General features: G+C 50.8%; 1 protein-coding gene across 4 annotated transcripts in view; it reads left to right on the forward strand.

The window, feature by feature from the left end:
• Sh3bp2 (SH3 domain binding protein 2) overlaps positions 1 to 14332 on the forward strand; it is a 38179-nt gene that overhangs the window by 9442 nt on the left and 14405 nt on the right. Inside the window, exon 1 of one of the 4 annotated variants that reach the window (XM_021162204.2) lies at positions 8190 to 8581. The exons of the other annotated variants lie outside the window; for them this stretch is intronic. Within the exon in view, the coding sequence (XP_021017863.1) occupies positions 8454 to 8581 (128 nt within the window). The 5' untranslated portion in view covers positions 8190 to 8453. Of the gene's footprint in view, positions 1 to 8189; positions 8582 to 14332 lie in introns of those variants that run through there. 4 annotated transcript variants of the gene reach the window in all.

Here is a 14332-nt window from a genome sequence, read left to right on the forward strand (position 1 = left end):
GGGTAGTGCCCAGGCTGGGGTGAAGTGCTGGGTAGTGCCCAGGCTGGGGTGAAGTGCTGGGTAGTGCCCAGGCTGGGGTGAAGTGCTGGGTAGTGTCCAGGCTGAGCAGATTCAGGAAGCTTGATTTTGGGTGGCTCAAGGAAGCCATCGTGATGCAAAAAAATCCCCAAGTGTTGAGTCATAGAGGCTGGAACAGCCAAGGCCACCAACAACCGCAGGGATCAGGGCTGGTGTCTGACCCTGGCAGACCCCAGCAGACAGCTGCTGTGGAAGGTCTGGTACAGTGGCTCTGGGCCAGCCCTAGGACACTTCAGGTGCTTACTCAGTGTGCCAAGGCTGACCCCTGACCTCTGCCCATGGCTCTGGCACAGATTGCCTGCCTCAATCTCTGCCCTCCCCTGCCAGCATGAACTTCATGGCCACATATAATATGCCCAGTGTGTTCCCTCGGTGTCTCTGTGCCCTTGTGCTGGGATCCAAGCTCAGCAGGGTGCCCTCACCCCAAGGACTCTGGCACCAAGACTAGGCCCAGTGCCTGTGACAATCTGTGAGTCGTTTGATTTAGTCCTTAGAAGACCATTCTCAGCCGGGCAGTGGTGGCGCATGCCTTTAATCCTAGCACTTGGGAGGTGGAGGCAGGCAGATTTCTGAGTTCAAGGCCAGCCTTGTCTATAGAGTGAGTTCCAGGACAGCCAGGAGAGAAGCCCTGCACAGAGAAACCCTGTCTCGGGTGGGGGTGGGAGGAGAGACCATTCTCAGGAAGAGATGTGGCCTGCCACAGTGTGAGGGGACAAAGTTAGGACTGGAGCATAGGCCTGCTTGGTACCCAGGCCCAGGTGCTTAGCCCTTGTCTGCTTCAGCTGAGTACTGTCCCCGTAGCACTCCTGTCTGGCACGTCTAAAGGTGTGTGCACCATCTCCTGTCCTGACTCCAAGGCCTTCACGAAAGTATCCAAGGCGCTGTCTGTGTAACCCTCTGGTCTGGCTAGCTCACATGAAACATTGCTTCCCAATGCTGGTTGATGTGTCACTATGTCTGGTGGAATGGATGTCACAAGGATGTGAGTCAGAGGTGGCCACTTCCACAGATTATTAATAGGCAGCCCCACATTCAGGATGATGCCAGCCTCGATCCTGGGCTTCAGGTTGTGGGATGTGCCCATTGAGAGTAAAGCTCTGACTGTCTCCCTTTGCCCCTAGTACTTGGGTGCCAGACTACTGCTGGCTGTGAGAGATGGGGCCTTCAGCTCTTCGATGTCACTTGTCTGCTTCACTGCAGACTGTGGTGAAGCAGGTGCCCATCCCTCTGTCCTGAGTCCCAATGGCTCCTTGGACTTCCCAGTTTTTGAGGAGCAAACAGAGACCTGGGCTTCTGCTTCTTTGTCAGAGTTTTCTGGTATGAGCATCCGGCCCCGGCCGCCTACCTGGAACCCTGCCTTGTCTACAGAAACTGGGACCCAGCATTGCTGTCCTTATGGAGGGTGGACTTTCTGCCTTTGGGGGGGGGTACAACTGTCTTTCCAGGGATGGGCCCCAAGGCTACTCTAAACCAAGCTTAATAGGAAATGCCTTCCAGGACCCTGGGACTATGAGGCTACCTCAGTGACTCCATGGAAAGGACAGAATATTAACGTTGGCACGGGTGACTGTGAGCTACCAAGTTAGTAGCCTTGCCACACGGAACAATTCCTTGGTCTCCCTGGTCCAGCTGTAGGCAGGATCCTCTCTGGGTTCCTGACTCCATGGTGGCTGCATCACGTGCCTGTGATGTAGGTGTCCCCAGGAAGGGGCTAGTGGATGGGAGCTGCTGGACGCTGGAGAGGTAGAGCAGGCTAAACTTAGGAAGGCCCTGCCCTTGGTTGTGTTCTTTATCCAACCAGGGCTCAACTCTGACCTCAGAGGAGACAGCAGCATTCCACAGTTATTAGTAGATTTTGCCCCTGACTCTATTCCTATGGACTTCAGAAGATCGGGAGAAGCTCGGGGGCAAAGGGTGAGTGTATGCTGCCCACCAGCTTGCTGCTCTTGCTTTATCAACACAGATACTGTGAGGAGAAGCTCACCCTTGGATGGCTCAGTGCCTGCTCCAGAGTGCATAGTTTCAAGGACATCTTTCATGTAAACAGAACCCCCTTTCCCCACCTAGGTGAAGAAGGTGGATACATGTGTCTAGCCTAGTGGTTCTCAACCTTCCTAATGCTGAGACCCTTAAATACAGTTCCTCATGCTGTGGTGACCTCCAACCATAAAATAATTTTCATTGTAACTTCATAACTATAATTTTGTTATTATGAATCATATCATAATTATCTTATATGCAGGATATCTGACGGGTGACCACTGCAAAAGGGTCATTTGATCCCCAAACAGGGTTGCAGCTTATAGTTGAGAACCACTGTCAAAATGGTTTCATTTGGCAAGAGAGCACCATGAACTGAGTGCCATGGGGTATTGGAGCACCAGCTAGTGGGATATAAACAAAACCTATAAGAAGAATCTGTTGCCTATGTCATACTGGACACTGCAGGCACATACCAGGACATACAGGGGATGGACTTGGAGAGGTCCCTGTACCCAAGAGCTGATGCTGGGGAGAATCTAGGTAACGGTACTGAAGAGAGGAATACAAAGGGAGCCAGACTCTATGAGGGGCTGGAAAGTGTCCTTCAGAAGGGACAGTGGAGGCTGAGCGTGGTGACACATGCCTTTAATCCAAGCACTCGGGAGGCAGAGGCAGGCAGATTTCTGCATTTGAGGCCAGCCTGGTCTACAAAGTGAGTTCTAGGACAGCCAGGGCTACACAGAGAAACCCTGTCTCGAAAAACAAACAAACAAACAAACAAAAAACCACCAAACAAACAAACAACCCAGAAGGGACAGTGGTCTGCACATGGGGCCTTGGAGAGCAGGGAAGGTAGAGTTAATTCTGCTGTGTAGAACTAGAATGCATTCTGGTGTGTTTGGATCAAATTCAGACACTGTGGGGGTGCAGTTTAGCCAAAGGTTGTGGGGCTGATGGAGCGTCTTGCCAGACCTATGGAAGTATAACGTGAAAGCGTTTCCTGATGTCAAGCAAGAGAATTTCCAAAGCATTCTCTGACACTTCCTCAATTCTCAGTGTGACTAAAAAAGGCTTTGCCAGTGGAAGCTGTGTATCCTGGAATAAGCCGGTCACCTCACTAGATGGCCCACACAGCGGGAGCTGTGGGATCTATTCCTCAGATGAAGAAACTGAGGCTGAGAATGAGTTACAAGTCTAGGGATGAGGAAGTCAGTGCTGAACCCAATGAATCTGTTGTCTAACCACTGAACCAATCTGTTCAGAGGTCACTCGGGTGGAGAGATGCTCATTAGATGAGGAACTTGGAATGGAGTGCCAGTCTTAGGGGGCAGCGCCAAGTGTTTAGTACTAAGACCTGGATCGTTGGAATGCCCAGGTTACCTGCACCGAGTGGGGGAGGGGAGTAGTGGACCCCTCTGAATCAAGCTGGGCAGGACCATGAAGGGTGCAGGCTGCAGTTGTGGGTGAGGTGCCAGGAACTTGGGGGTGGACCTGGTCTAATACGTCAGCACTCTAGAAAGATTTTTTTCTCAAGTAATTAAAAGGTGGAAATTTGTCAGTGTTTGTGATGAACTGAAGTGTGAATCCTGAACCGCCTCTGCTGGCTTGTGGTTTGGGGCAGGAGAGCAGCCCGCAGCAGCCATCGCACCAGGCGTGTCTCATTCTCCCCAGCCCCACCCATCCCTCACCATATTGGGACTGGTTGTCTTCATCACAGAACCCTTCCCCAGAAGTCCTCCTTGAAAGCAGTGTGCTGCCCCCTCCTGCCTAGTGCAGACACTGCACCAAGTGTGGGGTCTCCTGGAGCCCTGGAGCTGCTCCTCATCGCCAGCTTGCCCTCAGCACAAGAGACATGCCACCACCCAGCTCAGGCACAGTTACGAGGGACAATAATGATACGGGACCTGGGAAAGGAGGGACTGGTCAGACATCCTAGGATGGGAAGACAGCATGAGCTTCCTTCCAGGACTGGAAGACATCATGAGCTCCCTTGGTGCTGGCTTTGTGGTAGCAGCTTAGCACCCTGGCTCAGTCTTGCAGCTGGTATCACCCAGACAGTATCCTAGAGCATCAGTGAGTCTTGGCTACAGCCAACATGGACATCAAGTCTATGAAAGACTCTTACACTCATCGGTTTAGTTCTGAGTCACACATTCTGGACTCAGGGATGTCCTGGGTGTATCCATACTAGAGATGCAGTCTGTGTATGGCCCAAGCCTACCTTCTAGTTCTTCATCATCCATGTCTTGGGCCCCGGGGGATTTAGTGGTGACATTGGTGGGGAGGGCTGAGCTGCTGATGTGATTCCTGAGAAAGGGCAAGGTTCTAGGTAGTTCTAGCCTCAAAGGAAGTGGCTTTCAGTTTCAAAATGTAGGTGTTGGGAATGGCCAGGCACTGGGACAGGAAGCAGTGGTCTCACCACATGCCCTCAGCCAAAGAGCTGGTGTAGCCTTTGCTGTGTTGTTTAAACAGCTTGATGGAGCCAAAGAAGAACGGGATTGGGGGTGAGATAGACACCAACAGTTTTGGTGGATTTGAAACAGGTATGGCACCCATACATGGGAGCTGTGAGAGACTTCCACAGGGACGTGGCATCCAGGGAAACCAGCTTAGGGTCACTCCTTTGGGACAGCGTTACAGAGCTAGCCCCTCCTTGATAGGGTGTGTCAGGGAGTAGATCAGATTGAAATGGAAGGCAGCAGGGGGATCCCATCAAGAACTTGGGTGAGGCTCCATTCAGGACCACCTCCTGGGACAACACTAACAGAGTCCTGTATCTTAACTGAAAACAACAGAAGCTTAACCCTCACAGTTCAGCACTCACGGGTCCCAAGCCAAGGTAGAAGCAGGGCTGCATGCATTTCTTGCTTGCCTGCCTGCCTGCCTGCCTTCTGGCCTTCCCTTCCATCCCAAATGCTGCCCCTCACACAAAGGCCCTCCCTCCATCCCTATCCCTTTTCCTCTGAGAGGGTGGAGTGCCCCTGGTTATCTCCCAACCCTAGCACATCATGTTTTGCAGGGTTAGGCACATTCTCTCCCACCACAGCCAGACAAAGCAGCCCTGTGTGCCAGGGACCTTGTCGCAAGGCTGGTAGAGGGAGCCTTCCTGGTTTGCTGTGGCTCCTGGTGTTGGGAGGCCTCACTCCAATCTCTTGTCTTTACATGGATTCCTAGGTCATTCTTTTTTTAAAAGGCAGGTCTCACTCTGTAACCTTGGCTGGCTTCAAACTCACAGAGACCCACTTGTGTCTGCCTCCCAAATGCTAGGACAAAAGGCATGAGCTACCATGCCCAACTCCAGTATCATCTTAAGGGAGGTTTGTCATTGGCCAATCCAAGATGGGAACCTTAAATTACATGTAAGACCCTCTTCCAACCTAGGTTATGGTTATAGGTTACAGGGGGCTGTCATTTAGACCATGGTACCATATGACTCAGAGGAGCACCTTGCTCTTCAGACCACCCACTCCATCGCCCAGGACAGACTTCCTGGGAATCCTCAAAGGACCTCATTGTGCAGTGGCAGAATGGGGCTCAGAAAGGGGAGAGGGCTCCAGATCAGGGAGGGTTGGATGGGTGAGCCTTAGACTGGCAGAGAAATGGACTTAAGTCCCATAGGAGTGGCTGATATAAAACATCTTATTTTGAGAGGTCGAGGTTGTCCATTGGTGGTTCTCCCACCCTTCCCAGGGCTTAGCAGCCATCCCAAGCCTGGAATATTCTTCTCCTTGCCCTTGGCACACTCAATGCCTGAGCTGTGCAGACAGGTGGTCAGCAGATACCAGAGTGGGTACAGGGTCCTGGGTGCTAGAAGTGGGTTTCAATCCAATACCACGGATCCCTGGCTGTGGGTCATATCTGTGCCGTCCTCCAAATCTCAGTACGGCACTGATGTCAGCAGGGCCAGCCTCTTCTCAGGCTTGAGGTGCCAGGGCAGTGCCAGCACTTGGTGCCCTTTGGATAACGTTAGGTGCTCGTCTCACTCCTGAACAGGCTGAGGCATGCCAGGACCTGAGTGAAAGAAAGTTCTTTGTTGTTTTAATTCTGATTAACCCTGGGCCCCTGCTTAGCTTTGCTGGCTGTCTCTTACCTTCTTCGTAAGTTCCTTGAGTCTGGTCTGATGGAGGTGAGGGTTCCTAAGTTTGAGAACTTAAGGCACCAGTTCAGGGTAGAAGTCAAGGCAGCCCAATGCTGGTAAGGATAGGCTCACCCCAGCCACATTATATGCCCTCCTACTTGGATTCTGGTGTTACTTCACATTGCAGCACAAGGTGAAGGTGGTGGAGTGACCCTCATGGTGGGGTCTTGAATGTCTTTTCTTTTCAAGAACATGACTGGTAGTGTTATTACCTGACTAGACGAGAAGGCACTTGGAGAAATTGAGGCCTGTGGAGGTTATATACTTCAGGACTCCTAGAGGCTGGGATTAGGAGAAGGTCCAACACTGGTCTGCCTCTTGCAGAGAATCCTTTGTTGGGGCTCTGACTCTCCTATAGACTTACAAGTCAGAGCCTGGGGTTGGAGACCTGGTTAGGGTGGTCAGGGTGGGTGTGGCTCGCTTAGGAGTGTGGGAACAAGAATTGGGCATAGGTTTGGTGCATGCCTCTGCCATAGGTTGTATCTAGCCTTCCATTTGTCTGGTAAAGGGTAACATATCTTTAGAGATCTGGGTGGCTCATCTCCTGCTGGGATTCAATAATCTCTGTCCCTAGTCTCCGTAGACCCTGGTTTCTCATTGCTTGAGGAGTCCTCTGAGATCCCCCATGCTGTTCACCCTGAGCCCTCCCTAGTGTGACTCCTTCAGCCCGTTTCTGTTCTAGAAATCATACCTAGGGCTCTCCTCCAGGGCATCTCCCTGAGCCTCACACATCCTCTGGAGCCCACAGCTCCTGGATACCCTGTGTCCTCTGGAAACCACTCCATTGGTTTGTACTCAGTGCTGCATGTTTCAGGGCTCCTCACCTGCCCCCTTAGCTCAGCTCTGCTAAAAGGAAAGAAGGACAGTGAGGAGGGGCACATTTGTACCCCCACATCCTATTCACACCTTGTCCCCAGCTTTCTGCAGCAGGCAGGGACTTGCCTCAGCAGGCAGAGCCTAGTGGCTTAGGGAGGCTGGGTATCTGTGCCCACCCTAAGGAGGTCCAGACAGCAGAGATGAAGCTGTCTACTCTCTAGGAGAGAACCAGCAGTCTTTAGCCCAGTGGCCACCTTGATGGCCTGGAGATCTTGGCTACAGAGCTGAGGCTGCAGACATTGGGAAGGCAGGAGCTCCTTCATCAGCAAGCTGCCCTTTTTGAGTGGTTGACACACAGGCCTGTGCCTGTAAATGGTACTTGCACAACCAGTCATGGAGTTGATCTTCAGGGCCATTGGAGTCAGAGCCACAGGCAGAGAGGTGAATCCCTGGAGCTAGGGAGAAGGGTGCTCTGATAAAAACCTCTTGGGCAAAGTAGAGACTCTACAACTCTTGGGAACCCTGTAGTCTTTGAACTAAGTCCTGCCATGAGGTTGGCCCTCAGTCTCAGAGACCCCCCCTTTTCCATCCCCCTCTTCCTATCCTGGGATTGGGGCTCAGACAAGGAGGAACAGGGTACTCAGTGGCTGGGGTCAGGACTCCTGCTTCACCACTTAGTGGTTTCCGGGATAGAGCAGGTGAAGACGCTGGGCTTGTGGGAGCAGAAATGCCCGGGAGGGGCTTACTCTAAGTGAGCCACTGGGCCAGAGCCCTAGAACAACAGCAATGTGCTTGTCCCTGAGGCTGTGTGGACAGAAAGGCTGCTTTCCAGAAAGCCAGATGTTAAATGAGCTGAGGTGGAGAGGTGACTCAAAGAGTCCTTGTAGGAAGAGACTGATGTCTGGGCCCAAGCTCCTTCCTAGTCGCTCAGTTTCTTGGTGTCAAGGGGCACAGAAATACCATATTAAAAGTCTCAGGTACAAGTGCAAGGCACAGCTCTGAGTATGTACCTTGTAGGAAAGAGCCTGTTGGTGAGGGAACGAGCTCCCAATGGGAGACATCGGCACCGTCTTCCTCAGTCCAGACGCCCTAGTCTGTGAGGGGCTTCATGGGTTGATAGCTGAGTTGGCCTTGAGACTCTGGCCAGGAAGTTCTACAGGAAGCTATCTCTGTAGCCACACAGCTGGCCCCAGAGCTGAGTAACCACAGTGGCCAAAACCCAGCAGGCTGCTGAAGTACTGCGCTGAGCCCCAAGTGGCTTTTAGGACCTTGTTGTGGGGAAGTTAGAAAACGCCTTCTCCTTGGGACTGCCCAGTAACAGGAAGTCCCAAACAGGGAGGAAACCCTGTTGGCCCCAGCTTCCCCCACCCCGTGAAGCCTACTGCACTGCTCTGCAGACTCAGCAGTGCTGGGAACAGCCAGGGGCCTTGAGGATCTCATGTCTGGGGGATGCAGGTTGCAGTCCCTCCTCATAGCCCCTGGGCCGAATAGCCTTTCCGGATTTAAGGACACCTGTCCCCAGCAGGTCACAGGAAGTTGTACCATGTGTTGGGTCAGTGCCATGAGGTAAGTTGAACAGCTGGATTTGGGGTTCTGGAGATGACTCTGGCCTAGCCACTGGAGGACTTGGGGCGGGGGAGGTGTGGGGGAGAGAGGAAAGGGAAGATCATAGCCCTTACCAGGGTAGGGGTAGGGACTGATTGGGACTCAGTCCTGTGAGAAGCAATAAACTCCGAGGAGATTGGCCTCTATCAACTTAGCCCCTATATCTATCTGAATGGTCCAAATGGAGCCCAGAGAGGAAACTGGCCATTAAAACACTCTTAAGACTTCATTATATGTCACCCAACAGCAGCTGTGGGGAGGTGGAAGACAGCTTGCCAGAGTAGAAGGCCAGGTCTATGAACCCATCCTACTGTAAGCCCTGTCTGGGGTGGTCTAGGGGTTAGGTTCTGTGTCTACACATGCTTGTGTGTGTGTGTGTGTGTGTGTGTGTGTGTGTGTGTGTGTGTTTGTGCATGTGCACTTGAGAGGATTTGAGAAGTCCTGGCTGCTTGTATGAGAGTGCTGTGCTCAAGGTTCTCACATAAAGTGGATAATCCCAAGGCCCTAGAAACCTGACGGTAGGGGTCTGTCCTTGTGAAAGTGACAGGGCTGCAGACCCTTGGCTGCCACCCCCACCCCACCCCCCATGTTATCTGGTATGACTGGTCATTGGGCCTTTCTAGAATTTTGGTTTTGATTCTCTAACAGAGAACGATTCTGGGAAGAGGAAGGAAGAAAGAGAAACTAAGAGGGAAGAGCTTGTGAGGTCGTGTGAGCTGGGGCAGCCTCAGGGGCGAGGTGTGGGCTGCGTGGGGAGGGATAGAGTGCTCTGACTTGCTGGATGAATACTGGGCATGCGGCTTTGGATGAGTTGTTGGCTTCTTTGACTCTGGATATCTTCACTGGTGACCTGGGGATGGCCCTGGTTGGCATGTCAGGGTGTTGTGATGATGTGGGTTGGTCCCTGAAGAGCATAGGGGGAGTGGCCAGTGCAAGTCCTGAGCTGTTCTGAGCCTCAGTGTCCTAGCCTGTAAAGTGCAAAGCAAAGCCTGAGTTCACACACCCTGTCAAGGCTGATGAGCAGTCAGGGAGTAGGTGGGGCCAGGCTAGCTTCTAGGGACCATCCATGAAGGGTCTTAGGAGACTGTAAGTGTGTCTTTTTGTGTATATGAGTGTGAATATCTAGGTGATTTGCATATATGTATGGTATGAATGTGTCATCAAGCACTTGTGTAAGTATGTGTGAGTGTGAACACATGCTTTTATGCTTTTTAAAAAATGTCATTTTAATTATGTATGTATATATACATATATGTATTATGTATGTGTATGTATGTGATAACATATGCACATGAGTAAAGCTGCCCACAGGTCTAGAAGAAAACCATATCAGATCCCCTGGATTTTGAGTTACAGGCAATTGTGTGCTACTGATGTGAGTGCTGGGAACCAAAGGGACCCTCTGCAGGAGCAGCACCCACTTTTAACTGCAAAACCATCTCTACAGCTTCAAAAGCATGTGCCTGAACACATGAATAAGTATGTGTGCATGTGTGATTGTTGTGTCTGGATGCGTGGTTCAGTTCCTACGAGAACAAAAATGTCTTAGTTATTTTCCAGTTGCAGGGACAAAAACCATAATCAAGGCAACTCATGAAAGGAAGTGCTTAACCTGGAGCTCACCGGTCCAGAGGGTTAGAATCTGTGACCATCACGCAGGAAGGGTGATAGCAGGTAGACAGGCATGGCACTGGACCAATACTCGAGAGCTCACATCTGATCTACAAGCACAAGGCAGAAAGGACTAGTTGGGAATGGTGTGGGGGTTTTGAAACTTCAAAGCCCACACCCAGTGACACACCTCCTAGAACAAAGCCACACCTCTTAATCCTTCTCAAACAGTTCTACCAACTGGGAGCCAAGTGTTCAAATATATGAGCACTTGGGGGCCATTCTCATTCAAACCCTCACAACGAGTATATGTGCATGTGTATGTGTAAGATGAGGGTTAAGTTGAGATCATGTGTATATGTGTGTACAGGAGAACATATGTATGCACAAGTGCCCCAGTGGTACCTGCTTTCCTTTTCCTTGGGCTAAAACCCCCACCCCTGCCTTACCCTGCAGCTTCACAAAGAGCAGTCTGGCTTGATCACAGGAATAAGTGTGCTTCACATAGGCAGGGACATATCCGCAGGTGTCAGGGGCTGTCAGAGCTCAGAGCTTCACAGGCCACGCCCTGAACTCATAGATAGGCTCATATATGCATGTATATATGCACACGTATCAATGTGCATACACGTATGTTGTATGAATGTAACACCTGTGATGTTAACCAGGTGTGCAGAGCCACCACGAATGATGGACCCTTGCAGGTTCATAGAGCCCCAGGGCAGGCACAAGCCACAGAACTTGTTCTGGCTGACTTTGTGGCAGAGTGGTTTTTAGTGAGTGGCCCAGTCTGTATCCTCTAGCAGCCTCTGGAAACAGTGTTACCTGAATCAAGACCAGTTATGAGAGAAGGGGAGGGAGGAAGGAAGATGTATACAGAAGCAGAGAGCCTTGACTTGGAGGATGTGTGGCAGGTGTCCAGCCTTCCTGGTGTGCATGCAAGCACAGACATAAACTTACAGGCTCAAATGCATGTCCACATACACACATGCAAACAATTATCTCACACCTTCTACGTGGTCTCATGGGCTCTAGCCACAACCACTGACTTGCAAAGGTCTGGTGTGGGGCCGGGGAGAGGCCTGCAGCTACAAGCAAAAGGATCCACAAAATAGAATGAGCCTAGCAAATGAGTCCTGACCCTGCTACCCCAGCCTCCTACAGAGGGAGAGGATTTGTTGCTAGGTTATCAGGGGACTGGGCTCTTCCATGCCTCCTCTGCTACTAGGGACTTCCTAATTGGAAGATGAGGGCCAAGTGGGGTTTGCACTTATGTCTCCATACTATCCCTCAAAACTCTCATCCACGGTGGCTCAGCCCACCAAGGTTGCTGTTCCTACAGAGAAGGGAACTGGGCATCCCTGCCCCATGAACTGTCAGTTCCCTGACAGTTGAGTTGAATCGTGCTATTAGGTCCCTGGGTCCGGGGTGGTGCTGTGGGTACTGAGGTGGCTAGTCTGGTTAGTGGGTGGCTAAGAGTCTTCATTCTGTGCACAGGCAAGCCAGGAATTCTTTAGTTTCTCTCCAGCTTTCCCAGGCACAGGTGGAGCTGGACTCTGTAGGCTGAGCTAAAACTCTCCAGGAACAGCATGGTTGTCACCACCCCCCAGGTGGCACATCCTCTTTCTGCTCCTAGCCTCGATTGGTATTGGGTTCCTGAGCAGGGTCACCTGGTGTCAGGCAGGACTTATCTGGAGAGGGGTTGTGATTCCGGTTCTGAAGTGCGAATGTTCCTAGGAAGATGAAGTAGAGTATCACTTGGCTCTCATGACATCATCCTCTCCAGCAAGGTGTTCACTGGCCGCCCACAAGCTTTCATTCTGCCCACAGGAGGGCGGTAGCTAGGCTGTCTCCTGCTGACCACTGAGTTGAAACAAGATGGAGCTGTAACCGCTAACTCTTGCACCCAACCCCACCCAAACATGGAGCCAGGGGGAGGTAGGCTACATCTTTCCTTGCAGCAGCTCCAGACATCAGAGCAGGGCTCTGTTTCAGCTCCCTTCCACAATCCTCAGACCAACTGCCCACCAGAAGCAACCGTCTAGTTTACTGGGGGGCACTCTGGATTCCCACTCTGGGCTGGGCCTGCAAGCTAAGTAAGTTTGGGGGATAGTGATAACCTACTATGGCCAGTGTCAGGTGGAAGGAAGGCTGGGTCACTAGCCCCAGGCTGGGGACATAGGACCAGCTACCAGTCATGGGTACTCAGAAGAGGGAATGCTGAACCTCATTTGTTCCCAGACTTGTCGCTAGCACATCCTTCCACCTTGCAAAACCCACTTATTAGTCCTGATAATTTATAACTTCCTTGGAATTTATGCTACATAAAGCCATCTAATCATTGCTTAGGTTTTGTTTTTGTTTGTTTGTTTGTTTTTCTTATCTGGACACTTGATTTACTTGTGTCTGCACAGCAAATGTATGTAGAGGCCAGAAGAGGGCATCAAGTTCCCTGGAACTGGAGCTGCAGACACATGTGAGATTCCTTGTGGGTGCTGGATCCTCTGTAAAAGCAGTCAGGTTCCTAACCACTGACCTGCCTGTCTAGCCTGACATTCAATTTCTTTTTATTATATACTTTCCTTGACCACACTTTCCGTACAATGTTGAAAAGAAGCAATGGGATCCTTGCCTTGCTCCTGCCTTTCAGGAAACTGAAAATGTTCGGCGTTTTACTTCCGGCTGTAATAGCTGTAGGCTTTTCTTAGATGGCCTTTGTTAGGTTTAGAGAGTTCCCTTCTGTTTTTCTTCCTTCCTTCCTTCCTTCCTTCCTTCCTTCCTTCCTTCCTTCCTTCCTTCTTTCCTTCCTTCCTTTCTCTTTCTTCCCTTCTTTTTTTCTTTTTAGATTTATTTATTATTGTATTTTTTTTCTTTTTTTTTTTTTTAGATTTATTTATTTATTATATGTAAGTACACTGTAGCTGTCTTCAGACACTCCAGAAGAGGGAGTCAGATCTCATTACAGATGGTTGTGAGCCACCATGTGGTTGCTGGGATTTGAACTCCAGACCTTTGGAAGAGCAGTCGGGTGCTCTTACCCACTGAGGCATCTCACCAGCCCTATTGTATATTTTTTATGTGCTGTTAGATTCAGTTTGCTAGCATCTTGTGGAGAATGTTTATGCTGTGCCCAGAAGGGGATTTGGGGCTGGGGATATGGCTCAGTTGGTAGACTCCTGTCTAGTTTCAATCCTCAACACTGCTTAAGCCAGATGTGGTCATCCTTGAACTTAAGATATGGAAGCAGGGAAATCAGAAGTTCAAGGCCAGCCCGAGCTATGGAAGATTCTGTCATAAAAAAGATACACAAACAGAAACCCTCAGAGACTTATTGGTCTGTAGCTTTTGTGGCTGTGACAGCTTTATCTGGGTTGGGGTATTGAGGTGATACTGGCCTCATTGGCTTTGCTCTGCGAGTTTGTATATGACTAGTGCTCTTGGGATCTAATATTTAATGGCTAAATTACTTTACTTGCAACAGCAGGCAGTGGAAACAACCTGGACTAAGGTGAATTCTTATGGGCTTGGGTTAGCAGTCTGTGCACAGCAGAGCAAGGCACATATAAAAGGTCGAAAGTAGGGGTAGGGCTGGATTAGGAAGTGCTAGAGTGTTGCCAGGTGTGATAGTGTACAGCAGCAATACCAGTACTTGGAAGGCTGAGGCAGGAGGATGCCAAGGTAGAGCCAAGCCAGCGCTACAGTGTGAGACCCTCTTTAATGCCCCCCCCCCACAGGATTGTGTTCATGGCATTTAGAATAATGATGTGATGGGAATGGTGTGTTGGCTGGAAGGTGAGGAAGGGAAATTGGGGGAGGCAGGGAGAGGTGTGGCCTGCTCAGAGGCAGTGGAGATGGGGGATCTGTAATGCGGGGTGGCTGGAAGAAGGAGGCAGCTTAGTGTTCTGGGTAAGATGCTCCTCCAGAAACCAATGCCCCAGGCAGCAGGACTCTTGAGTGAGAAAGCTGTAGGAACTTCAAGGCTGCATATAGTAGGAAGGGGCCTGGAGAGCTTGCCTAATATAGAGGCTTGGACACCAGGGAGAAGAGTCTAGAATAGACAGTTGGTGGGAGTGAAGCCTGAGGAATATACCAGAGTTGCCT

This window comes from Mus caroli, chromosome 5, assembly GCF_900094665.2.
Source record: "Mus caroli chromosome 5, CAROLI_EIJ_v1.1, whole genome shotgun sequence".
Classification (NCBI taxonomy): domain Eukaryota; kingdom Metazoa; phylum Chordata; class Mammalia; order Rodentia; family Muridae; genus Mus; species Mus caroli.